Source organism: Lepidochelys kempii, chromosome 4 (genome assembly GCF_965140265.1).
Source record: "Lepidochelys kempii isolate rLepKem1 chromosome 4, rLepKem1.hap2, whole genome shotgun sequence".
NCBI classification, from domain to species: domain Eukaryota; kingdom Metazoa; phylum Chordata; order Testudines; family Cheloniidae; genus Lepidochelys; species Lepidochelys kempii.
Genome location: NC_133259.1, coordinates 12,917,714 through 12,945,504, shown reverse-complemented (window position 1 = coordinate 12,945,504; position 27,791 = coordinate 12,917,714). Strand labels below are relative to the sequence as shown.

Here is a 27,791-nt window from a genome sequence, read left to right as displayed (position 1 = left end):
ATTTGGGCCCATCATCTTTTACCTGGCCTCATGGGAGAGGTGTTAATCTAGGGCTAGGTAAAAATTATTTTATCCACTTGTGACCCTGTTGCAGTTTTCTTTTTAACGGCCAAGCATCCAAAGGCGTGTCTGTGGAAGGCAGTAACCTTGCTGGCTCCCTTGCAGTTTTAAATCTGTAACTCCCATCACCTGTCAGAGTGCAAAGACTGAGCACGAAGCTGATTGAAAAGCAAGGGCCAGGTGGCTGTCAGGGGCGGGCTGGGGGTCTCTGTATAACATGCAGTGGGACGGCATGGGGGAACTGTCCTGTAGGCGAGGAGTCGCCCACCAGCCCCCTATGCCCTGCGGGGAAGCGGGCTCATGTTCACCCCACGCACCCATTGACATCAGTGGAAGCTAGGTGCCTGTGCTCCTTTGGGGATCTGGGCCCAGCTCCCCCACGCTGGCAGCACAGCCAGCAATGGAACCCTGGCGTCCTGGCTCCAGCCCACTGCTCTAACCACTCTGCCACAAGAAAGGGCACCTCCCCCTCCTAGGCCGCATGGTAAAGCCCTGAGTCGGTGATTTCCGCCCTCCCCCCTCCATTAGCCTGATTGGTATGTTCCACAACAAATGTTCTCTCTCCGCCCTCCCCCTCAGTCCCAGCTCTGATACTGAGAGGCGCGCGACACCCATACGTCACCGCTAAATCGTAACAGAGCGCCAGACCGCCCCCTCCCCCCCCGCCGTGCCACGTGATCCACCCATCTGTCGTAGGGGCTGGTCGTTCGTGTGGATGACGAACCAGCGAATTTTATTACGTCATCATTCAGCGCCACCCTCTCGCGTTCAGGCGCGGGTTGCCGGGGCTGTTAATGTTTCCGGGAGCGGGGCCATCACCCGGAACCGTTCCCCCTGGGGTGACCGTTCCCAGCCGGACCCGGCGGCGGCTGCACTCCGCCAACCGCGCCGCCTCATGGCCTTCAACTTCGGGGCAGCCGCCGGCGCCGCCGCCGCGAACCCGACAGGTGCGCGCGGGGCGGCCGGGGCGCGGAGACCGGCTGCAAGGGGGGTGGCGGGGAAGTGGGTGTGTCCGCTCCGTGCCTCCCTCCTTCCCTCCCCCCATGCCGCTCGCCCTAGCAACCGGAGCGGGGGGCGGTGCGCCTCCCCCCCCTCCCGCCTTGCCAGCGCAGGGACGGGTTGGGACGGGGGGCGGTGTCTGGTCGGGATGGGAGCCGGGCGTCGCTGCTGGAAGCATGAGGCGGCTGGGCAGTGGGTCCGGCCGCTCCCCGCCCCCGTGGCGGTGACACCCCGGCCGTTCCCCCGGCTCGCTGCCCGCCTCCCTCTTCCCCCCTCCGTCCCGATGAGTTACAACCAGACCAAGCACGTTGGGCGGCGTAACCGCTGCGCTGAGTTCCCGCCCGTCGCGTGAGCTCGGGGCGCCGCTCAGGCCCCCCGCCCCCCCCCCCCCCCAGGGCGCAAGTGCTCGTTGCCCCCAGCCGCGCTGGTCTGTTTCTGCGCGGGAAATGCGTCCCTCTTAAAGCCTCATGCCATTGAAATAAGGCTTGTGCGGGAGGGGCCCCGGGGTGAATTTTGGTAGCTGTCCCTACAGGGTTTGAGCATTGGGCTGCTAAACCCAGGGTTCAATCCTCGAGGGGGCTATTTAGGGATCTGGGGCAAAAATCGGGGATCGGTCCTGCTTTGAGCAGGGGGTTGGACTAGATGACCTCCTGAGGTCCCTTCCAACCCTGATATTCTATGATTCTTGCAGGCTGCTTCTGCAGATAGTGTCACATTATGGTATAATCCTTCCTCCGTAAAGCCAGCTGGAGGTTCGTTACCTTTGCACTAAAGAGAGGCACAGATGGCAGAGCAGTGTAAAAAAACAAACAAAACCCAAACCAGAAACTAAACAGGGTTTGTCTTGAGTCACATAATTTAATGTGATTATGAAAAGTTTATTCACGGTTAGCTGAGATGAGGCTGTACATGATGTGTACTAGTTGGCACTGATTAGTCAGTCATGATAATTGTTATCAGGTAACTCAAGTATTCACAAAAGTCTTCATGTTCAAGCACAATAGGGTGGTTGCTCTTTGCTTTTTAAGAGGCGTCCCTAGATAGTTTATCATTTGCGTGACATTTTCTAGCATGTGGGGAGGAGGAAAGGATACATCTAACTTGAAATCAGAGGAGGGGAAAGTTCTTTTTAAGCTTTGTAAATGTTTTTGGCATGTCTAGGCATAGCTGTATTTGTGAACTAGACACCAAAGCTTTAAGAGGTTGTGCTAAAAGGCAAGTCATTTCCAGACCCTTCAGAGCACTTAGACTTCCAATACTTTGTCTGCCCTGGCATTTATCCTCCCTGCAGAGGTAACTCAGGCTCTTACTTGAGTGGTGCCCCTAGTCTGGCTCCCATCCATGCACAAAAACCTCTTGCCTGACTGCTGGTGGTGTTTACACCCAGGCTGGCTAGCTGGCCTAGGGTACAGGCTACAGCCTGAGTGTTGCTTACACTGAGGCTGGTGACCCCCCCCCCCCCATATTGCAGCGTAGATACAGGCTAAAACGCTCGGGTGCTGATAATTCTCCAATGCCTTCCCAAAAGTCCTCCTGTGTGCATAGAAACACAGTTTCTCCCACAGTTCACTGAGAGAGAATCATAGTGTGATTCATCTTATTGCAATGTTAAGAATGCTGGGATATAACCACGAAAGTCCTCGTGAGTATAGTACCAGTGTGGACACAGTATGGACACACTTGAATATGGCTTTGCAGTGTGCCACTCACACCCAAGTGCTGATCACCCGAATTAACTCTGCAGTGAAGACATACCCCTGGAAAGTTGTACTGCTTTAGCTATACTGGCTGTACTAATAGAGTTAAAATGCTACAACTCCCTAGTCTGGACTCTGTTTCATTCTTGTAAAACTTTTCCCATATGGGAGAGGGAATAACTAGACCAGTATGTCACTTCTATACTGATATACCTGCATCCATGCTAGGGGTTGTACTGGTATAACCATAGCAGAAAAAATTGTGCCTCTGACACAGTTACATGACTGTAACGTTCATGTGTAGATCAGACATAAGTGTGTGTGTGGGGCCGGGAGGGGGAGAGAAGTCTTACACTTTTTTATTTGTGCTTTAGCTTTGTATCTGCTAACAGCATAGGTTAAATAGCAGAAAACTTTGGACTACTCCGTTTGTGTTAAATAAATGAATCTCATTTGAAATGGAATAACTTCTCTCCTCTATGCTTTTTATTTCTTTAACTATTTGTTTTTCTTGTCCCTGGCTATGGAAAACACTATTTTTTTTGCTTCAAACTAATGCTGCGTGCTCTCTTTCTGCTTCCCACCTGTTAGGATTTGGTGGGCTTGAGACTGCAAACTCCACTGCCAGTGGGTTTAATTTTGGGGGTTTCGGATTAACTGCCAATCCTGCAGTGAATTTTAATATTGGGAATTTCGGTGTGTCCACTACCTCAGCGCCACCATTCAATTTTGGTAACAGTCTGGCAAGTGCAGGTAGATAACACACACACTTGTTCGTAATGAATGTTGATAGCAGGGGTCCAAGAATTCTTTTCAGATCTCTGGTATCTAAGTATAAAAAACTACTTCAATACTTTTTGTGTGGCCCAAATTAGGGAACAAAGTTTTTAATAACTTGTAGCAAAATCTCTAAATGTGATTTTTAAAACACTTCCACTAATTTCTGGGTTTTCTATGCAAATCCAGTGAAATAGCTGTTGAAAGAAAACTACTTGGTCTGTAAATGCCCATTTTCTCTAAAAACAAAATAAACCATGGTGTCCTGCCAGTCTAAATCTAAGTCTTGATTATTTAGCAAATGGTCAGATTTACTGGCAAACTGTAATCTCAGTTCTTTGTTCGGATATTGGTAATATTGCATAATTACAGAGTAAATCTGTAAAGTCGCATTTCCTTACTTTAGATTCTTGGACTACTGTAGTCATGTTTTTCATCTTTCCTTATGTCTCTTCATTGGACTTCAGTTGGTTATCATGAACACACCACACTTAACTAGTTTCTGTGGAGAAACAAATTTTATACGATCAGCACAAAATCAATCACCCTTGCTTTTTGTTTCTGTTCAAGTACTGTTGTTCATCTGCTGAAATAATGCACAGATGCAAGATTGTCTTTAAAAGATGCTCTAGCTTTTTTTGTTCTTCCTAGTGTGGACACTGGTTATTTGTTGTGAAGTGAATCAGCAATCCAGTGTAAATTGATTTATTTTCAATTTAGTCTTACCTTTTTTTACGTGAAAATATTTGTGCCTTGTGTGGTGGTATACTATTTCATATGTTTCCATTTATGTAGAGTTAGCCCTGGGATCTTGTTCTTGCAGCTGCTCGTATAGGAATTACATGCATTCCACAGTCTTACCATATTTTTTTGTATTCTAGCACCCATCTCACTTTCATGCACCTGATGATCAATGTAAATCTTATTTAATTAATTTTACTCTGGTACAAATTCTAATCAATTGTCTTTTTCTAATGGATATGGGCTAAATTAAAACCAAATCTGAGATGCATGTTTTCATTGTGTTAGCAGTTTAGTACTACAGTTAAATAATTTTCAAGCAAAGGTATCAAGTTGGCCAAAGTACAAAATAATAATAATAATTAAAAAAAATCCCATGATCTGATAGTGCTTCTCACACAGTTTGTCATTACACAGTGAGTTTGAAGCTCTGGGTTTATCACTGGAAACCTTTTTCATCCAGTTGCATAAAGCTGATGCTCTGAATGAGTAAAAATCAAATCAGGTTGAAAATTAAGTCTGGTTTAAGTTTCATTCTGAGTGCACAGGGATGGTAAATATAATAGATTTATAACTAAAACATGATTTGTTTTGATTCAGATGTAAACTGTGTTTTGATAAACTGACATGTCATTTCCAATGACTATATCCATTTGTTGAATCATGTACACCATACTGTTTGATATTTCTATATAAAGCTCTTGATTGAATATAATCTTGCAATTTTAACTAAGATTGTATAATTTTTCCACTCATAACTGCTTTCCTGCCATACATAACATGCCATTTCAAGCTGACTGTTTCATTACACTAAGTTTAAAAAAAAATTTTTTATTTTATTACATATAACTTACAAATGGCTTTACAACAGCTGGTCTACATAGTGGACTCTTTTTTTAGTTGGGGTCTGTGAGGTGCTGTCACTCCTCCTGCTCCATATGTGTATAGGAGGCCCCTGGGGGAGACTGTAATGCCATTGTTTTCATCTAACTTATATGATATAGTGTCTTTGCTTTTCTGCTGCCTGGCCAAGTTCAGGAGTAAGATCAGAGTGGACTGGTGATCCGATTTGCTGAGTTAAAGAATCTCAAAGGTATAATGGGATGGCTTCTTTAGGTTCTGTTCGAGGAGAATTTCTATCTTTTGTCTATGAGTACAGTTTAGAATTGCTTTTTGACCTCTTAATGCTCCAGGATACCCAAGTCTTGTCAGTGAAATAAAGTATATTTTTCATCTTTTGTCCTCTAATAAGGTGATGGTTACTTTCACACGTGTCCGGATCAGGAATATGTGTCTGAGCAATTTTACACTGGATTATTGCAATGCACGCCGCATGAAGTTACCCCTGAAAGCCCATCAATGTTTGCAGCTGGTGTAAAACACCACTGCTTGTCTGCGGGGAACAGTAGCTGCAAGGAGCTGCTTAGCCCCTTTTTTTGGATAAATGCACTGGCTTCCTTCTTGATTCAAATTAAATTCAAGTTGCTGATTTCAATCTATAAAGCTGTATATGGTTTGAATCTTGGATATGTAGAAGGCTCTTGCTTTCCCCAGTACAGCCGCAGTAGTTGCGAGAAGCTAGAGCTCAAGAGGCTCAGCTACAAATGTCTGGGGCTGGAAACTGTTTTCTCGGGACAGGGCCCTGGACTCTGGAGTTTGCTCCCTTTGCCCCCCAAAAAGGATGGAGATGGCTGAGTTTGCTGCTCTTGAGCAAAGTGCATGGCTCATATATATAATTTGTCTGGTTGGTTTGTTGGGTAACTTTGAGTGGCAGTCAATTATTATTATATATCTGCTTGAAATTATGTATTTAAAAGGAAATTGAGGATGAAAAATGTGTCCATAATACTTAGCTGCAGTATAATATCTCAGTAGAAATAAATGCTGTCCACTTGTGCCTACCACCAAACTATACACCCTAACTATAAAGTGGCGCTCACGTGGAGGCGTCTAAGCTTTTGCCAAAAGTAAAGCCAAAGAATAATCTAAACAAAACTTACAAACTAACTCTCCCCCTCCACTTCTGTTTGCCACCCAAAAACTAAGAAAACCACTTACTCAGCCTTGTCTTGAATGAGACCAGTGAGGCATTCCAGTATATAAAAACGTGAGCATGTCTTAAAGTTACCATGCCTCCTCTGCTGCCTATCTCTTGAGATTTTACCATGGGATCATCAGTAGATACAGCCCCAGTGCTGTGATGGGAAAGCAGCTGATAGTCCCTCAGGCAGACTGGCCCTATACTGTACAAATTATAACACTTGGACATCTTAAGAGTGTCTTGCAGACCACCTCCTCTCCCATCTATGATCACATATCTCTGTGGCAGCTACAGTAATTGAAAAGTGAATCTCTCTTCTTGTTCTCTTCATTTCCCTACACGTGCTCCCTTCTGTTTGGTTCCCTTTTTCCCTGGATATGCTGCTCAGCCATATGGTCCTCTTTTTCCCTATGCTCCCCTAGTACTTTGTTACTAGGACATGATTCTGCTGTTGGTGACTCCAAGTCCCGGGGGTTCTGTTCCTATTTTTAATACTGTGTAGCAGAGGCCCCTAGTAGAGGCATCTAATCTGGTTTCTTCAGGTTTCCAGCTGCTCTTACAGATTCTTATCATGAAGGGCCTGAACACCTGTAGAAGTAGCAGGAAATAGAGGGGATCCAGCACCATATGACTAGTCAACTGTTCACAGACCCCAAGTTTGGGAACTGCTGACTTAAATTTTTGGCTAATAAAAGTAAAACCTCAAGCATGTTTGCTGGACTTCATACAGCCAGTGAATCTTGGAGGGTGCAGGTGTTGCTACCTCTTACAAATGCAGACCAAGGGACATCCCAAACCATGTACATTGCAGTAATGTAAAGGGGGATCACAAAGGCATGGCTTACCACTGTGAAATCCACACCCAGAAGGAAAGTTTGCAATTTCCAAATATTTCAGAGCTGGAAGAGGACCACTCTTTGCTGTTGATAAAAGATTGTGGGCTTATGTTTAGCTGGTTAAGAGTAATGATTCAAGGTACTGATTTTTTTATTTTTTTTAAAATGTGCCTGGGATTAATGTCAGGGTAAAGGTACCCACTGCATATATGAAATCCTGATAGCCCTTCATCTTATGGAAATAACTCAGTCTTATCCAGTCAAGTCTTTTGAAGTACTGCCTTGTATTTGTTCTGCTGTCTTGGCCAGGCAGTGAGATGGCACGGTCGGCGTTAGAGATTTGAAGAGGTGATATTCTAAAATTGGGGGTGTTATCAATTTACTGAGGACATTTCAGCCCATGCGTCTGAACTGAGATATAGATATCTTACATATTTACATGTTAAAGAGGTTCTACTGTATGGCCCTTTGACTGTTCCTCTCAAGAACTGAGTACTTCCCTTTGCATTGTAAACTGTTCCGACAAATCCATCCTCCTAACAACCTGTGTGCCACGCTGTGGACCTGATCCCGAAAACTGATCTCCACAGAGAGACAACACCAGGGAACGTTACAATTTGGACCGGTGTTCTGCTAGGTCACTCCAATCCTTGATTCTGGGAGCCAGCCTTACCAGGCTCTGCTGTGAGAACACCCACTCCTGGGCTGTTCATGCACAGCCTCTGCAATGTAAACTGCTCCTTGGATTGTGCAACCGAATGGCACTAGCTAGTATCTCTGGTCCCTGACACAACCCTAGGAACCTCCGTCTTGCAGTGTTCAGTTATGCCTGCTGGACGCTGCAAGCTTATGAATTCATCAATTTAACAAAGAAATAATATGTACCAGGCTTGTTATCCCACGGGGAGTCTCTGACACGCTTCAAACCAAACGCACTGCTTCAGGTAGAATAAACACAGATTTATTAACTATAAAGATTTTTTTTAAGTGATTATAAGTCAAAGCACAACAAGTCGGATTTGGTCAAATGAAATAAAAGCAAAATGCATTCTAAGCTGATCTTAACACTTTCAATGCCCGTACAAACTTCTCACCACAGGCTGGCTGGTTGCCAGGCTCTCCCCTTCGATCAGCGCTTCAGTCACTTGATGGTGATGTCTGTAGATGGAGGTGGAAGAGAGAGGAAGCATGGCAAACGTCTCTCCCTTTTATCATGTTCTTTCTTCCCTCTTGGCTTTGTCCCCACCTTCCCCCTTCAGAGTCAGGTGAGCATTAGCTCATCACAGTCCCAAACTGACCAAAGGAATGGAGAGGGGGGTGACTCACTCAAGAATCCAACAGATCCTTTTGTTGCTGCCTAAGCCAGCATCCTTTGTTCCTGTGAGGCTGGGCTGGGTTTGTCCCATACATGCCCTAATGATATGTGAACTGCCTCTCTGCTCTTGGAGAGTTTTTGCCTGGGCTTATTTTAAGCCATGAAGACACATTTTCAGCCTCATTGCTGTATACATGAAATTACAACCTATAACATTACTGTAACAACCATTTCTATAGCATCACTATAACAACAATGCTCAGTGCATCATGACCCTTCCAAAGACACCCGACACGACAAACTTTGTATTCGATACCACACAATCATTTTACGAGGATGAACATGGGGGGTGTAGTGTGTTCCCACTAGGTACAGAACGTCACAGAGACCCATTCATCCATGCCCATGGAAGTCAGTGGAATTCCACAGGAGTCTACCCCCATAGATTTTCTTGCAGGATTGGGACATAGAATGTCATCCTGCTGACATGAGGGATGCTGGCTTTGCCACAGGGGTGTTGTAGTTATAAAAAAAACACACACAAACATAACTCCACAAAAAAGAGAATTCATACATTATTCCAGAGTTTTAAGCAAACATTACTGTCTGTGTTCTTGCTCATATGCAACCATCGTATGTAAGATGCTTAGTTCCACCAAAGTGTTTGTAGTTCTTTTATATTTTTAATTAAATAGATTCATAGATACTAAGGTCAGAAGGGACCATTATGATCATCTAGTCCAACCTCTTACACAATGCAGGCCACAGAATCTCACCCACCCACTCCTGCGAAAAACCTCACCTATGTCTGAGCTATTGAAGTCCTCAGATTGTGGTTTAAAGACTTCAAGGAGCAGAGAATCCTCCAGCAAGTGACCCGTGCCCCATGCTACAGAGGAAGGCAAAAAACCTCCAGGGCCTCTTCCAATCTGCCCTGGAGGAAAATTCCTTCCCGACCCCAAATATGGCGATCCGCTAAACCCTAAGCATATGGGCAAGATTCACCAGCCAGATACCCAGGGTCCTTTATATTAAAAACTTACCACCCCATCCCACAAAAATCCAGTTATTCTAGACTCTAGAGAATTAATGTGACAAATATTAGTACTAGCTATAATTTTCTGTAGATGGGGAGAGCACATCTGGGACTGAGCAACTTAAGTTAACTAAAGCCTAAGGGTGTGGTGTTTTTTTGTTTTTTTCATATCCATAGGTCACTTGTCACTATGTATTGCTTTCTGGGTCCCACTTTCTCTCCTGTTTACTTTATTGTCAGTAAAGTAAATAACTATGATCAGAAAAATATGCTTGTGTCACAACACATTCATCTGTCAGCATCTCCCTTCATAAAACTCATTGCATTGGAATGTGCAGTTTATCATGACCTACAAGAGATTGAACCTTGTGGCAAAGCTACCTTGTTTATTTGTACAATTTATTTACTAGGTGCTTTTGGAGGATTTGGGACAACTACCACCGCTCCTGGATCAGTATTTAGCTTTTCTGCTCCTACCAACACAGGCACCGCTGGTGAGATGCCATCATTTTGATTTAGAATTAAACTTAGCATCAGTCTTTTAGAAGTTTTATCTCTTTTTGCTGTTCATGTGTAATTCTTCTATTTATCTTTGATTTTCTCCCCTCCTCTAAGGACTGTTTGGTGCTACCCAAAACAAAGGTTTTGGATTTGGTACTGGTTTTGGCGGAGCAGGAACTGGTACCGGCCTAGGTACTGGTTTAGGAACTGGGTTAGGCTTTGGAGGATTTAGTACCCAACAGCAGCAGCCCAGTAAGTACAAAGACTTCTTTATTTCTTTTAAAAGCTAATGTTAGTAAGCAAAATATCTCTTGCTCATCGCTCCTGAGTAATCAAAATATTAGCATGAGTTTACTTGAGTAATGGGCAAATAATAGAAAATTCTAGCAACCTAATATATTAAGCTGCTTTTTTGTGCCCCCAGAACCATCAGTGAAGGGTTTACAGATCTCTGCACCCTTCATAGTCTAAGCCTTTTACACAGAGCACCAGAACCTGAAGGGGGAGATGAGGCATCTAAACCTCACTCACAGCACTAAATTCACCTCCAAGCCCCATATCTCAGTAGTGCTCTGTTGTGGAAAAAAAAGACCAAATAGCCTTGACATTTTAATGTGAATGCTTAAAAATTCACCATTTGGCAGGCCCCTCACTTCAAGTACCTCTTGCTCAAACTGCTACAGGTTTCTCCATGAGAATGAAAAACTTTGGCACATTCCCAGTAGTTTCAAGATGTACCAGTAGAGTGTCCATCCCCTTGGACCAAAAAAAAGAGATGGATCACTTACCTTTTGAGTTATCTGCTACCTGTCTTGCTGATGCTGTACACTGTCTGTCTACAACAAGGGATCTCATGAAAAAGCTGGAGGAGCAAGAGTTCTGTAGAGCATCCTGGAGAGTGTTGTCCTTTTGCAGTTAGGGATGTAAAATAGTAAACAGTTAACCAGTAAGCATTAGTCTTCCCGGTTAACCCAGCTAACCATTAACCCCTGGCCTCGTGGGCGGGCCCCTCTCCCTTTAATCGGTTAACCGGGTAAATGATATAATTTAAATATCATTTTAAAAGTTAACAGATTAACATTCCTGTTTGCAGCATAATACCCAGGTACCTTCACAATGTGCCTCAGGATGGCCTTTGCTTTTCTGTTGGCAGTGTAGCCATCCTTACTGCAGAGCAAGCTAAATCCTATGGTAAGGTAGTTCTTTTCCAAGTTTAATATTGCCCGCCCTTTCCAAGAGGGATAGCTTTGGGAATAGCCTAGATCAGGGCATGGGTTCCATGTCTTAACAAGGAAAAACTCTCTGTATGAGTGTGGGCATGTCTTATCCAAGGGTCTCTATAAATCAAACAGAAATTTCAGCTCGTTTCTCTTTATCTACAAAACATGTAGGTTAAATTCTAATGGCACTTGGCCTTTCATTCCTTATTTGAAAGAGACCAAGAGAACCAGGCCAAACTCTTTGAGACATTGCCCAAAGGATCAGCCCATAGCAAGAGACTTGCTTGCAGTTCCTGGCTGCGTGGGGCAACATTGCTTCTGAACATAGCTCGCTTTTTGTAGTGACTTTATAAACTGAATTATTTTCCTCCCCTGCCTCCTGAAGCAGTCACATCCCATCTTCCTTCCTTTCCTGTAAAGAAGGGATCAGTTTAGAGCACCATCAACTGTCGATTTCAAATTCAGGCAGTGCTCCCTTTTGGCCCCAGCTTAAAAGGTTTACAAAAGTCTGTTCCATTTATTTTTTTGGTCTCCAAGAAGTGTGGGTTGATCCAACAAATTCTAGATAGTGGAGCATAAATGTATCAAAAAGGAATCCAGCACATTGGTGATCGCTGTTGTCAGTCCAGGAGACTTCTGAGCATCTTGGTTATAGCATGCATATCTGCACAGCCCCATTATAGGAGCCCTCAGAAATACCTACGCTTTACCTTGGGATCTCCATGTGTCTTATTGGTCCCTTTTTTTGGTTTAGCATTGGCACCAAGAATCTTTACCAAGTTGATAGTGGCAGTAACAGCGTCATGAGAAAGGAAGGAATTGATTACAGATTTGGTTTAAAGAAAAGTCAGGATATGTATAGATCTATGATCTGCTGACTGCTTTACTGTGTCACAATAACAGATGTACCGTTCAGATTTTAAAGCATCCAAGAATGTTTATCCAATCGTGTCTATATTTACCCATTTGAGGGACCTCTTTTTATAAGGTGTGCCTCTATGTAATTGAATGTCAGACAATTCCATCATCACTTTTAAGAAGGGTAGGGGGTAATAATGTCATTCAGAAAATCAAACTTTGTGCTTTATTATTTACCCACAGACTTCTTGGTGTCTTCCCCCCCCACCCCACCCCCGCCCCCCAAATGCACAAGAAGCTCTAGTGTGGTGTGCATTAATCAGTTAATCTTTCTTTCTTCCTCAAGAACTGTGTGTTTTCTGTATCTGATTTTAGCATTAGGTGGCTTGTTCAGTCAGCCCACTCAGGCACCTTCCCAGTCCAACCAGCTGATAAACACAGCCAGTGCACTTTCTGCTCCCACTCTCTTGGGAGATGAGCGAGATGCTATTTTGGCAAAGTGGAACCAGTTGCAAGCCTTCTGGGGGGCAGGCAAAGGATATTTTAACAGCAACATTGCTCCGGTGGAGTTCACGCAGGAAAACCCATTTTGCAGATTTAAGGTATGATACTTCTGGTATTTATCAGAGTACTTATTCTGAGACTATTTGCAGTCTTCTGTTTTAATCCTAAATGCATCATGGGAGTTGCTTAGAATTAGCAATAGCTAAATTATGTAACATAGTATGTTCTTCAAGGTAATGTGTCCCATTCTAATATGCCTGGGACAAAGCTCTGAGTGGCGTGGTTGCTGAAAATCTAGGCCCTGATTAAGTATTACAAATGACATGCATGCTTATGTGAGCAATATGACAAATAAAATATTCCAGGATAGTGTTAGGAGAATTAAGGTCACTAACCATCCAAGATGAGCACTAATCTATTAGAAATGCATTTCTTCTGGTGCAGATCACTTAAATAGTAACACTTAAAATTCTTTCAAATTTTTAAGCTTTAGAAGACCAGGATATTAGGGTTTTTTTTGAGATCCAGAACAGCAAACTTAATGTTGCTCCCTGCATCAACCTCAGCAACAGGAGAATGTTTTCTAAATTTGGCCTGCACATATTCTCTTCTGCATCAGCAAATTCAGGCCAGCTTATTCTGATTTGAACTCATCTGCTTTTATCCGCAGGAGTCTTTAAGTTGTCCTTAAGCCTTGTCCCAGTTTCCAGTTCTGCTGTGTCAGCAAAGAGTACAGGGTTCCTCATCCTCCACAGATCTGATGATGCTTACTCTAGCTCAGCTACAGGTCAATTAATGGACATATCAAAGACAGTAATAAGCCTAGCTTTCTGTACACATTTGAGATACTTCCCTAAGAGAAGCAGTTTTTACTCTGAATATTGATTGATTCAGGCTGATGGACTTTTTGTACGCAAGTGAAATTGCTTTGAGGGAACTCTTGCTGAATCTCGTTTGACTTTCTCTTCTAAGAATGTAGAGCGTATACTGACACGAGTTGTAAGTGCAACAATGCATCATATATTAAAAATCCATTTGTAGCCCCTCCATGCAATTCACTGTCTTTGCTATATTGTATCAGGAGATCTCAATGACTTGCCCCAGGTGTGCTAAGAAGCAATGCATTTGAACCTTAAAACACTACAACCCCTCAGTGCATGAAAACAGTTGCCTTAAAGCAAGTTGGATAATACTCACTAATTCATGACTGTTTTCAAACTGTCCTGCAGTCTTAGAAAATTACTGTTGCTATAATATGAACAACAGAGTTTCTTTGTGTTGGGATATTGAGTTGCATCAGCCAAAGAGTGTAATACTTAATCTTACTGCAAGTTTATCATAGAAAGGATAGAGAGGTTTTTAAAAGAAAATAGAGAAGATAAGATTAGGGTGGTTTGCTTTTTTTTTTGTTTGTTTGTTTTTTTTTTTAAACACAGGCATTCAAAACTCCATCACTACACATTTGAGATGGAAAAGTAACTGTCTTGGGGGTATTGGAGTTCTCAAATGTTCTATCTTGATCAAGATTGTTCTATTTCATTTAAGCCTTTATACCTATAGAAGCACTCAGTATGTACACCTTGAGTTGTGTTCCCCTGTATCTTCCTACTCCAGTCAATACTGCAGAGAATGGAGGTTCCAGAAATCCCCAGAGGTTGGAAGTGATGCAGTTGTGAAAAAGGCTATAATTCTTTGGTATATTAATAGGAGTGTCCTATGCAAGACATGGGAGGTATCTGTCCCACTCTAATCAGCATTGGTGAGGCCTCAGCTGGAGTAATGTGACCAGTTCTGGTCACCAGACTTTAAGAAAGTTGTGGACAAACTGGAGAAAATCCAGAGGAGATCAACACAAATGAAAAAAGATTTAGAAGACTTGACCTATGTGAAAAGGTTAAAAAAGCTTGGGCATGTATAGTCTTGAGAAAAGAAGACTGAGAGGGACCTGATACAGTTTTTCAAATATATTAAGGGCTGTGGGGGATGGCGATCAATGGTTCTCCATGTCCACTGAAGGTAGGACAAGTCAAAAATGGGTTTAATCTTCAGCAAGGCAGATTTAGGTTGGATATTAAGAAAAGCTTTAACTATTTGGGTAGTTAAACACTGGAATAGGCTTCCAAGGGCGGTTGTGGAATCCCCATCATTGGAGGGTTTTAGGAACAGGTTAAACAAATACCTAGATCATCCCTGACAGTTATACTTGGTTCTGCCTCAGCACAGGGGGATGGACTACCTAGATGACCTCTTTAGGTCCCTATCAGCTCTAAATTTCTATGATTTTTATCTTCCTTTTTTCCTTATTTCTATATTACAAGGGGGTTTTAATACCACGCACAAGTCAAAATCCCCTCTCCTATGTTTACATTTGCATTTTAGAAAATGTATAAAATTCTGTTTTATGTTTAATTCAGCCCCGTTCCAAAACATTAACAAAATTTCTGTTGTCCAACAGTATGGGGGGAGGGATAGCTCAGTGGTTTGAGCATTGGCCCGCTAAACCCAGGGTTGTGAGTTCAATCCCTGAGGGGGCCATTTAGGGATCGGGGGCAAAAATTAGGGATTGGTCCTGCTTTGAGCAGGGGGTTGGACTAGATGACCTCCTGAGGTCCCTTCCAGCCCTGATATTCTATGTTTCTAGAATCTTCTGAACAGGCCAAAATTTCTCAAAGGCAGAGAATGGACATTTCTGAACATTTACCTTTTTAAAAACTTAAACTAAAAACATGCCTTAGAGTGCAGTCTGTCATTTTAGAAGTTCTGTGAGTGTTCTCTCCTACACCCATGTCTTGATGTATCCCACTTTCAGGTGAACCTTTAACAACATCCAATTTGGCTTTTTCCACAGGCTGTGGGCTACAGTTGCATGCCCAACAACAAGGATGAAGATGGCCTGGTGGTCTTAGTCTTCAATAGAAAAGAAGCAGACATTCGAAACCAGCAGCAGCAGCTAGTAGAATCACTGCACAAAATTTTGGGAGGAAACCAGACCCTTACGGTCAACGTAGAAGGTGTTAAAACACTGCCAGATGATCAGTACGTGAATATCTTCTTGTGCAATTTTGCCCCCTTCTCTATTTGGTTTTCTCTGCGTGTATAATGTGTTGGCTCTCTTAAGGTCAATCTGCTTCAGTACAAAGCTTCTGCTGAAACTCCTTTTAAGAGTCTTATAGGGATATTCAAATATATGTTTGTTTGTATTCTCAATATAGTATCATCTGTGTTCTTCGACGGTATCCATTTTTGTGTACAGGTTTTGGCCTATTCTGTTTTTTTTTTTTTTTTTTCCTTCCCCCCCCTTTCGTTTCTTTCCACTGTTTCTGCCGGATCACTAAATCCGATTTCCTTGGTTTATATGGCATTTGTATCACCAGTGAGGCCAGTAAAGTTCTGGCAATAGAATAATCTTGTGATTCCTCTGCTCCGCAGCAGTGCAGGAAAAATCAGGGATATGCGTAGTGGTTACTGCAACTGGGTTAAATGCACTAAATATTTTAGAAAGCGGAGGGCATTCCCCACCAGTAAGATACTTAAGGTAGACAGTGGTGGTGTTTGTTTTTGGTTTTTTTGGGGACCAGTGCTGACAAGGTATTCTAGCATTTGAGCCAAGAAATATTTGCTTCGGAATTAAGTCTGCTTACTGACTGTTACTGGCTACTTCTGCCTGTGGTGTGCCAGAGAACTGTTTACACTGGACTACCTTAAGTATTTCTAACATCCCCGTGACAGTAGGCACCTTTTGGCTGTTACCATCCACACACTTGCTAAACTTAGAGCAAAGACTCCACTTTATCCTGACATATAGACTGATTTGATGTATGAAAAGACACGAGATGTGATACTCCAGTATCCAGTTCTTTTTCCTCCAATGATAGAATTTGGGCTGGTTCTAGGGATGGGTGAGCAGGGTCGTCACCCTGAGCACCAACTTACTGGTTGCTTTTCTTCTTCTTTGCTTTGATTAGGCACACTTCCCACTCTCCTCTACTCCTTCCCTCTCTCCCCCTGATTGGTTGGCTGTCCTTTTCTTTTGCTTGGCCACTGTGGAGGGGCATGCTGATGTTTTCTGCCCTGGGTGGGCTAGGCTAATGTAATTTAGGAAGATATGTGCATGATATCCTGTTCATTTTCCTTTGTTCCCAAAATGTGAACCCTAGTGGTTTCTAATATGCGCTGACAATGAATCTGTGTGTAGATATTTTTAAAGCTGTATAATTGTGTAGTTCAGTTATGTTTCATTAAACAAGTATTTGACTTCTGAACAATTGATTAATATTTGTGGTTGTAATTCTGAATGTGATGCTCACTTTTTTGTTTGCTATATTAGTCACCAGTAAATATTTTCAGCTTTTTTTTTTTTAAATAGACTGGAATGTATTAATTTAAAATAATGATGCTGTTCTGTTCGTCGGTTGGCTCCAGGCTTATAATTGTATTTCAGTTGTTGTTTCTGTAAACCATTAACTGATCTAGGGTACTTGTATTCTTATAGTTTTCTTTTCTGTTGCATTTGCTTGTTCAGGACTGAAGTTGTCATTTATCTTGTTGAGCGGTCACCAAATGGGACTTCAAGGAGAGTTCCAGCCACAACCCTGTATGCTCATTTTGAACAAGTTAACATAAAAACATCACTGCAGCAGCTTGGAGTTACCCTTTCCATGGCCAGAACAGAACTTTCTCCAGCACAAATCAAACAGCTTCTACAGAATCCTCCTGCTGGTATGTACTGGAGTGTTGCATTAGTTGGTAAACAAGCCCTTCCACGTTCTCCAGGTGTCCGAGAGTAAGTGACTGGAAAAAATGACATTTTTAATCAAAGGAGTTTTTAAGCTGACCGTATGTACTAACATGTCTGTTCCAAATATTTCTAACCCTTCCAACAAAGTAACTTTATTTTTCTCAGTTGATGAGATACAAAGTTATGCAAATAATTAATACAGGGGTAGACAATAGTGTAAACCAAACTGTAAGAGTCTTAAACTAGTTCAGTTCATCTTATTAACTGCTTCATTGAGTCCAGCAAAAGTGATATGCCAGGACAGTAACTTTTGCAGGTAAAATAAACACCATAGGGTCCTGTATTCACTCCTCCCAACTTTCTGAGTCACTCGGCCAATACACATCAGTACATGTGCACAGACGGTAATTGTATCCCTTTGGATGAGTGCAGTGACCTTTTTGACTGCTCATTTGTTCACTTGCAATATCATAGATACTTAGCTTCTGTTTGCTGGTCTGTGGCCTAAAGAGAATAGTTTGTAGGATCTTCTCACACTTAAATATGTGTACATTTGGAATAACTCTTTGCCTGCTCTCCAGGTTCAAAAATCTCAAATTGTCTGTTTTTGGCTTAGATAAGTTGCCTGTGTTCTGGATGTGTGGGGTTGTGTAATTTTTTTTTTTTTGTGGTGGTTTTTAAAGGCCAAAAATAACAAAGATTGAAGTCTATTTTAATCTTTCATTCCATAGCTGGAAATCAGGCTCTTTGGTAGCAAAATTAGGATAAAAAATTTTTAACTAAGGGAATCGATTTGAAATCTAATCCAATTTCAAAAAATGAATTCAAAATAGCGTTATGTACTATACCTGTGGTTCTGCTATCACGTTCTGCCATTTTTAAATGATTTTTCTCTCCCCTATTGCTATGTGAAAGACTCACAAAAAGGGGGAAACTGACTATATGGGGACAAAGTCTGTTCAATGCACAAAGTAACAACTTCTGCCCCATCTTTTTCAGATATAGTAACTTTAGGTGTAACTAACTACTGATCTGTGTTTTGGAATACATTTTGGTTTTTAGAACTGCTTCTTTATTTTGTGCAGCTAACGAAGCTTTAGCATAATTGAATCATTGGCACCTTGTGCTTCTCCCATCTGTTTACCTTATGCGTAGACTCTAAGCTCTTTGGACGTGAACAGTCTTTTGTGTAGGAACCCAGCACAACAGGCCCCTTACTGGAACACCTGTGCGTTACTGGAATACAGGGAAAATCGGCTGCCTTGCTGGGCAGGTCAGGTCAGGTCAGGTGCTGTGTCTTCCCCTCCTTCCTCCCTCCCCCCCCCCCCCCCCCCCCCGCCATGTGCTGCTCCCACCCTCTGCCTTGGAGCTGCTCCCGGGAGCCACCTGCTTGCTGTGAAGGGGTGGGGAGCGAAGAGGGGTGCTGATGTCAGGGTGTCCCCCCTGCTCCTGTACCCCGTCTCCACAGAGAAGGGGGGACAGGGCTGAGGATGGAGGGAGCTTGCTGGCAGCAGCTGCTGTCTCAACTTGCTGATCTATTTAAAAAAGCAGTGTACTTAGAGTGATGTCGGCATACTTAAAGGGGCAATGTGCATGTCTGTCTGTCTCTCACACACATGCACCCCCCGGCACTTTGGAAAGTGGAGGGAGTAGTGTGCTCCAGTGGGATAGCGTGGGTTCATCATACTCCGTTTCCGCAGGGAATGTTTGCAGCCACTGCCATGCATCTGTTGTGTCTCCTCCCTCCATTCATGCTGCCTTGTAGAGTGTGAAGCTACACTAACAACGTGTTAACCCTTGAGGGCCCAGCCGAGTGCTAGTTCATCATTTAGCAGTATGGTATTCCCTGGGAAATATCCCACCCTCTTCCACCCTCGGACTTCACCACCTCAATCAAGGTTCACAATCATCATGGCTGTGTACAGTATTCAGTTGTTTAAAACTTACACTCTGTGTGTGTGTGTGTGTAATGTCTTTTGTCTGACAAAAAAAATTTCCACCTAACCCCCATTAATTCTTATGGGGAAATTGAATTTGTTTAACATTGTTTTGCTGAAAGTAGCATTTTTCAGGAATGTAACTACAACGTTCAGTGAAGTTACTGTACTTGTATGAGGGGAACAGAAATACTATTTTTGGAATAAATATTAAGTGAGCACTGTACAGTTTGTATTCTGTGTAATAGAAATCAGTATTTGAAAATGTAGAAAAACATCCAAAAATATTTAATTTCAATTGGTATTGTTTAACAGTGCGATTCATTTTTTAATCACAATTAATTTTTCTGAGTTAATATGTGAATGAACTGTGATTAATCGACAGCCCTAAAAATATTTAATGGCTAGATCTTTCTTTGATTTCCCGTTTGCCAGCTCAGCAGCAATGATGGAGCCAAATGAAGTCTTTCCATCGCTTTGTCTTATACCAGATTTGCAGCTTATTTAATCATAAAATTGCTATATAAATATTCATTAATATACTGGAAATAATGGCAAAATAAGTGACATCCTGACTGAACTGATAAGAGGTTTCCAAAGACGTCTTGTGTGTTTGATTTCGATGTTGTCATTTGTTTAACACACAATGTAGTTGCTTGTACTACTATTTTTATCTTCCTTTTGGACCAGATTTTGGTGGTCTCCTGACAGTTTTAAGGAACCTTTCTTTCTGATACTTAATTTTTTTTAATCACCATTTTCACTTTCCTTTCATGTCTCTCTACCAGTGAGACAGCTTGACAACTGTTCTTTGGCCCGGATATTTCTACAAAACCTGGGCCCAAGCCTTTTTAGTAAGCTGAATTAATAGCTTGAAGATTCAGTTTCACAGCTGATTTTAGTGTGGCTCTTTCACATGCATTATTAAATCTGATCACTTACCAGCCATGTGATGTGAAAACTATTGAAGCACTGTTGAGATTGTCCTTATGGAAAGAATTTCCATTTTCTCTTGTAGGTGTTGATCCTATTATCTGGGAACAGGCCAAAGTGGATAATCCTGATCCTGAAAAGTAAGTCTGGTTCTTTTTTGTGTTTTGTTCCTTTGTAAACATGGATCTGTGGTGTGAATTTAGCCTTAAAAAACAAACGCTTTCTAAAATAACTTTCAGGTAACTTTAGGAGATATTTTAGGGGTATAACTGTATAATGTGATAACTACAAGGTAGGTAATGAGAGGGTTGCCACAGAATCACAAACAAAATCTCCCTCACAAAAATGCCACTTTAGTAAATCTGCCTCTAGGACCCAGGGGAAGGAAAGACACTTACTCAGCCCCCTCTGCGGCTCCTTCCTTCCCTCCCTCTCTCCAGGGGTGGCAGGTTTGTATAACTTTTGGTGGTGCCTAGAACAGGTCCAAGTCGTGTGTGTCGTCGTGTGTTGCTCTAGGATATATGTTAATTGTTTGGAGTTGTTAGCTCGCTATATCTGTGAACTTCAAACCAGCACATTTCTTGGGGTCAACCCTATCCTGCTAGTCCTGCAACTCTAAATAAACGTCATTGCCTACACTGTGGGGATGAGTGGTGAGGACTTTTGAATGTAACACCCATAATTACAGTGACTTCTCATTCTTGTAATGAACAGAGTCTGCAATTCAGGAATATATTGTTAAATATAGCTGTAAATCTTGAGTTGTTTAATAACCAAACACTTCTGTTCCTGTAGGCTTATCCCTGTACCAATGGTAGGTTTCAAAGAGCTGTTGAGAAGATTAAAGGTCCAAGACCAGATGACTAAGCAGCATCAGACCAGATTAGATGTAAGTGTTAACTTGACACCATTCGTTCTGAACATGGTTGCAGACAATAGATTTAGCACTCGAAAAGTGTGACTCTTGTGGCTTTGTAAATCCTGATTTCCGACTGCTGAGAACTAATCTGGGAAGTATTAACACTGAGCAATACACCCATGGCTGGCCTGGGTCAGCTGACTCCAGCTCATGGACTGTAGAGCTGTAAAATTGCTGTTTTAGATGTTTGGGTTTGAGCTTTGGGACCCCACAAGGAGGGAGGGTCCCAGACTCCAACTTGAGCCTGAATGTCTACACAGCAATTTTTAGCCCTGCAGCCTGAGTCTGGAGTCAATCAGCTGACCTGGGCCAGCTGCGGCCATGTCCTGCATCTTTTATTCCAGGGTAGACAAACCCATAGACACTTGTATCTGTGCAGTTATGAATTTAGAATAATGTCTTTTGAGTAGGTGACTTGCAGTTCCTGTTTCAGCTTCAGTTAAGACTACCCTTATGGAAGCTGTTAAGACTTTTGTATATGATTAACAGAGATTTCACACCATGCTACCTTGGAGCGGAAGGCTTATGCAATAGCTGTTCTCTGGTTTGTATGAATATCTTCTCTCTCATCTGCTCACTTGCAAGAGGAGAATTATCAGCTTTTTGGCTAAGACAGGTCAAATGGGGTGCCTAATTTGGAGACTTTTTTGAAAATGCCTGAACTAAAAGAGTAGATTTAGACTGACTTCCAATGAGTGGGGTGCTTGAAAATTCAAGCCGTAGCACCTGACACTGCCTCATTTTGGGGAGCATATATTAGGCACCAATCCCCTAGTAATGGATATGACTAGAACAGATACTTTCACTTTTTGAAGGGACATGAGTGGAAAGGGGGTAAGGACACTGACAGAATAAAGCCCCCTCAGCTGCTCTCCTGCTCAGGATAAATATTTAAAACTTTCAGTTAATTACATACAAAACAGAATGATGGTAAGGGCAGAGATGGGCTGCAATAGACCCACTTATTAAACAAGGGGGTATGACGGCATTCTTACATTATGAACTACTCATCTGATTCTCTCTGCAGGTGTTTTCAAATATGGCCCCTTTTCCTTTAGGACTGATCATTGTTTTGAAACTCTGATGGCAGGGGAAATGAATGCTGCTGCTGCTAGTACATGCTTACAAGCAGGAAAATCTTTTTTTGTTTTTTTTATAAAAAGATTAAATTAAATTTTTGGATGGCCACCAGCTGCAACCATGTTTTTTTCTTTCAGATAATATCAGAAGATATTAGTGAGCTGCAGAAAAATCAGACCACAACTATGGCAAAAATAGCACAGTACAAGAGAAAACTAATGGACCTTTCTCATAGAACCTTACAGGTAACACTTGGACGCAGTGAGTAATCTGATGCATGTTCCACTGGCAACAGAGTGGACTTTTTTTTAACAGCTCTATTTCCCATTCCTGTTTCTTTTTCAATTTGTGTGCAAGTCTCCCTCTCATGAACATAAGAATGGCCCTACTGGGTCAGACCAAAGGTCCATCCAGCCCAGTATCCTGTCTATCGACAGTGGCCAATGCCAGGTGCCCCAGAGGGAGTGAACCTAACAGGTAATGATCAAGTGATCACTCTCCTGCCATCCATCTCCACCCTCTGACAAACATAGGCTAGGGACACCATTCCTTACCCATCCTGGCTTATAGTCATTAGTGGACTTGACCTCCATGAATTTATCCAGTTCTCTTTTAAACCCTGTTATAGTCAAGATCAGAGACTTACCAGAAAAGCTGCCTAACTTTGTGGGAAAGTTGTCCTATTGGAACGAGTCAGGTTGCGTTGTTTTTAAATCCAACTTTAAGTAGTTTCAGATCCTGTACCTGCCCCAAGTCCTACCAATTCATGACTCTCTTTATAAACTCCTTTCCCTAGTAAGCTCATGAAACTGAGTGTACACTGTGCAGACAGAAGAACAAATTAATCTGAAATGGCCATTTTTTTTACAATCCCAGTTAATATGGTTACGGTGATAGTGGCTTGCCGGTTGATTGGATTTATTATTCTCTTGTTCGTGTGGTTGGTTAGCTATATGGCAGTTCTAAACTTCCTTCTGTAAGAAATCCCTAATCTCCATTTGAGTAAAATGGACAAATTAATTTTCTGTTTTGCATTTTCTTTAATACCTGTAACTTGCTTTAAGATAGATCTGGAAGATCTATCTTAAACATTTTTTTGCTCTAAAGACAAATACAAGGCAAGAGGGGGAAGTGGAAGGATTGAGTGGAAGGAAGGAGCGTTTGAAGAAGATGAGAGAGAATTTTGTCTGGTGGATGTATTTCAGATCTGTGGGCCAGCAGAGTAGAAGACCACCTGAGTGGGGAAAGCGGAATAGATGTACATGGGAGTGTGGGGAGGGAGACCTCGTGGAAAACATTTCCCCTGTATCTAACGTGCCACAAGTGAAGTAGACGACTGTGGTTTTAAACCCCAGAAACAAATGTACAGGTAGAACATTGTGACTCTGATTTGTATTTTACTAGAAATGGTAAATCCATTTTACTATAGGATATAAATTGAGACACAGCATACAAGTGACACAAGGTAGGTGAGGTAATATCTTTGGACTTCTGTTAGTCCACTAGAAGATATTACTTCACCCACCTTGTCTCTCTGATAGCATGGGAGTGACAACACTGCATACAACATACAAGGCAGCCTTTAGACCCGCCACTCTTCTGTCTGAGACATCTGCAGGAGAATCTTGACATTTGGAGTTTATGCACATAAAACAAGTCATTCCAAAGGTCATAACTTCAGTGGTTCCTTTTGCAGGTGTTAATTAAACAAGAGATTCAAAGGAAAAGTGGCTATGCCATTCAGGCTGATGAGGAACAACTTCGTGTACAGTTAGACACCATTCAATGTGAACTCAATGCACCTACTCAGTTCAAGGTGAGTGAATTATATATAAGCTCTTGCAACAGAAAAGGGCTCTTGGTGTACTTACAATAAAGCTGTAAAATGATCTCCCCAAAGCTTGGTTAAAACCATTTGTAGTTAATGTTTTCTTTCATAGGAAGAATATTGACATTTTCCCTGTTGATTTGAGTCAGCAGACTTGCAAGTCCTAAACCCAATCTTGAAAAAACCCCTTACAAGGTCAAAAACTACATAGCGAGTACTGAAGCAATTTTTATGAACAGTATCAGACTGTTTGTTTACTGTATTGTATCCCCCACCCCTCTTAGTTTTCTTTTTTTAATTCAAAAAAAAAAAATGCAAGAAGCTGAGCCAAAACCTTCACGCTGATGGTACATTTTTCTCTCAGGACTACGGATGTCAGGGGGAAACTGCTTTTCTATCCTAATACATGTGATTCCCATCTACTTTTAGGGTCGACTAAATGAACTGATGTCTCAGATCAGGATGCAAAATCATTTTGGAGCAGTTAGGGCAGAAGAAAGGTACTACATTGATGCAGATCTCCTACAAGAAATCAAGCAAGTAAGTATTCCTTGTGGAGAAATGCATGCAGAATTCTACAACAGCCTGCTTGAGTGGAGGGTGCACAGCTTATAAAAAGATGGAAAACAGTGGTGTTGGAATTGAAGTTTCAGCATGCCTCTCAAGTGGACTTAGTCTAGAGGAAATTCAGCAACAGCATCAAGCAAATACTAAGAGCTCTGTTCTTCGTAATCCTGTGCAGTGAAGTTGTTTTCCTGTGGTACCCCAAGCAGTCCTCATGCAGGGCTACCCAGAAGTGCAGATTTTGGAAAACCAGTCCTAAGACTTCAGACTCCCTGGTCCACCAGAGAGCCAGGGGGGAGCTGTGGGTGTTCCGCATGATTAGGCTGGGTCTTCCACGCTCTCTGCAGCAGTGCTGTCAACCCTGGAACTCGCTATGTGTTGGCAAAAGTTTAATTGAATCTGCATTTTTCCAACCAGCTCTAATCTTGAGTGAACTCAGAGTGTAGGTTTCAGAGTGGCAGCCGTGTTTAGTCTGTATCAGCAAAAACAACGAAGAGGACTTGTGGCGCCTCAGAGCCAAACAAATTTATTTGAGCATAAGCTTTCGCTGAAATGGGTTTTAGCCCATGAAAGCTTATGCTCAAAGGTGCCACAGGTACTCCAAATTTAAATAGTTGAGTGTTTTTTGGTAAGGCACTCAGAGGCCTTCAGGCATGACCGTGGTAAAAATGTATTCTGTTTTGCACAAGTCGTGTAGTTTCGCTTTTAAAAAGTAAACTTATAGCTGTTACAGTAACTTAGTTATTTTAGAGAGGTTCTGATCTTTTAACCATCAAGGACTGAGCTATAGTTTTGTGTGATAAATGCTACACCTGAAGTGTTTCTTACATTCTTTCTTTAATTATTCTAGCATTTGAAGCAGCAACAAGAAGGCCTGAGTCATTTGATTAGCATAATAAAAGATGACCTGGAAGATCTAAAACTAACAGAACATGGATTGAATGAGAGCATCCCTATCAGAGGAGGAATCTTCAGTTGACTTGTCATAAGCTATTGTTAGGGATGTTTCAAATGCATTATCTTGTTTCAGGGTTCACTTTCAAAGGCTGAAACTGACTAGGTTTAAAAAAAAATGCATATCTTCCTATAGGATTTTCATAAATGTGGTATTGGCTGTAATCTTTTGGACTAGCAAAGCCTCTTCCATACTTTTCAAACTTGATGACCTTTGGAAGGTTTAGACTTATAAAGCTGTATATTCTTTCTTAAAAGAAACTGAATCTGTTCAGATACTGTTCTACTACAAAAGTTATGTACTATTGTACATTTTTACAACAGCATTGTTCTTCCATGCAATGCTAAGGAGATCTTGTCTTTCAAGTTTTCATGAACATGAAAGGAATCTACATCACAAAATTATGCATACAAAAACAACTAGGCTGTTGCAAACTTGTACATCACCCTGTAAACATGTTTAATATTATTCATTTATCTGCTGGGGAAAGTTGTGGATTTAGTGTTTGTGTAATGTGACTTTTTTGGACTGCAAGGCTATATTTTTATATCATTTTGCTTATTCAGGAAATAGAATAAAATGTCTGCTTTAAACTGTGTCCTTTATCATGTTGCCTTTTTATTTCTAAACAGGCATACTTACATTGTTCATTCTTTGGAAAGATAGCTACTTGGAGATTTGTCAAAGGCACTTGTGACTAACAAATTCTGAAATACAGCAGACTTGTGCTACAAAAGAAATCTACCAAGCATCATACTGTAAAAAAATTAAGTTTGCCTGATTTCTTCCCCTGCATTATACTAGCATTACTCTAGATACAGCATTTTGGAATATTTTTTTATAATAAGAAATATGACTCAAACCTGACCGATGTCTGTCTGGGGTTCCTAAACAAGGTGAAAAGTCCTTGGTAAATACCATTACTCTCTGCAAATTCAGGGTCAAATATTGCCTCCATTATTCAGCAAATCCTAGTGAGGTACATCATTTTGTGAAGCTTGGGTGAATCTAGCCCTTGATTTGTTCCAACTGTATCAGCTAACAGTACTTCCAGTGTATTGTTCAAACGTTTTCGCTGTTATGTGAAAGTTTTCACTTTCCTCTGCAGCACTAGTTAGTGGCGATGGGTCAATTACCTGAACCTGTATAGCAGCTCTTAAGTATCTATCTCAGGGGTAGGCAACCACTGGCCCTTGTGCCAAAGGCAGCACAGGAGCTGATATTCAGTGGCACTCACACTGCCCATTCTTAAACATTTTAAACACCTTATTTACTTTACATACAACAATAGTTTAGTTATATATCATAAACGTTAATGCATTACTGGCATGCAAAACCTTAAATTAGAGTGAATAAATGAAGACTCAGCACACCACTTCTGAAAGGTTGCTGACCCCTCTTGTAAAACTCTAGCTAGTGGATCTCTTTCTCCTAGACAAAGCACATTTTAGCAAGGTGATTGATTAACAACTGGAGTGTCTTACCCTAGGGATGTGGCAGATTCTTCATCACTTGAAGTCTTTAAAGCAAGACTGGATTTAAAAAAAGAGAGAACTTCACACGATGGCCTGACTTTATACAAGTCAGACTCTAGCTCATCATCAGTGGTTGCTTCTGGGCTTTAAGTCTATTTAAAGAACAAAATTCCTGCACCCTGTTTTTAGGTTTGTACTTAGGAACATCTGCACTAGCTGAAGTGTTAATAATGCCACTTCACAAACATTGTTAATGATCCTGTAATAGTTTACAGAAATGTCAGTAAATGGGGGTAACAGGCTACACTATACCCTTGCAGAGTGTTAGAATAAATATCTACTTGAGCAACACCTTCCCTCCATTTCCTTTTAAATTACTACTTATTTGGCCAATTCTCATACCAAAAAATGGAACAGGGGCAGTAACTCCTAACAGCACTGAGAGGTCTAAAATGTAACTCGGTTCTACTTCCCCACAAGTTGTCATAGCTGCTGGCAGGGCCTTTGTTTGTGCTGCGGCTTAGGAGATCATCCAAAGGCATTGCAGCCTGCCCTACTAGCTAACAGCCATCTCTGCTGGGTGGGGCGCTTTATCATCACCATGAGTGTGTTCAATGAGGCGGAAGGCCTCTAGGAACTCGTTGAAGTCTATGTTTCCATCCTTGTTGAAATCTAGGCTGCGGGCCAGGTCACTGATGCCATCAGCTGTGAGCTCCATGTTCATAGGGGAGCTGAACAGCTTCCAGGTCTGGTGGAATTCCTCAAATGAAATAAGCC

The 27,791-nt window shown here is 41.9% G+C and overlaps 2 protein-coding genes across 8 annotated transcripts in view; one reads left to right on the top strand and one right to left on the bottom strand.

Moving 5' to 3' along the window:
* The first annotated feature begins 873 nt into the window (after nucleotides 1-873).
* NUP54 (nucleoporin 54) lies at nucleotides 874-26,137 on the top strand. 2 transcript variants are annotated; one of them, XM_073340425.1, is made up of 13 exons: nucleotides 874-1,007; nucleotides 3,348-3,509; nucleotides 9,913-9,996; nucleotides 10,118-10,255; nucleotides 12,457-12,683; nucleotides 15,434-15,621; nucleotides 17,108-17,304; nucleotides 20,279-20,333; nucleotides 20,989-21,082; nucleotides 22,330-22,437; nucleotides 23,889-24,008; nucleotides 24,450-24,560; nucleotides 25,435-26,137. In XM_073340425.1, the coding sequence occupies exons 1-13, from the start codon at nucleotides 956-958 to the stop codon at nucleotides 25,561-25,563; spliced, it is 1,665 nt and encodes a 554-aa protein (XP_073196526.1). In that variant the 5' UTR covers nucleotides 874-955; the 3' UTR covers nucleotides 25,564-26,137. The 2 variants fall into 2 exon arrangements, with proteins under 2 accessions (XP_073196526.1, XP_073196527.1); XM_073340426.1 differs by lacking the exon at nucleotides 3,348-3,509.
* Nucleotides 25,935-27,791, bottom strand: part of PPEF2 (protein phosphatase with EF-hand domain 2) — a 39,276-nt gene continuing 37,419 nt past the window's right edge. For 5 of the 6 annotated variants that reach the window (XM_073340420.1, XM_073340418.1, XM_073340421.1 and 2 more), the window contains one exon: nucleotides 25,935-27,791. In XM_073340420.1, the coding sequence (XP_073196521.1) occupies nucleotides 27,571-27,791 (221 nt within the window). In that variant the 3' untranslated portion in view covers nucleotides 25,935-27,570. The other variant, XM_073340423.1, reaches the window with a different exon arrangement.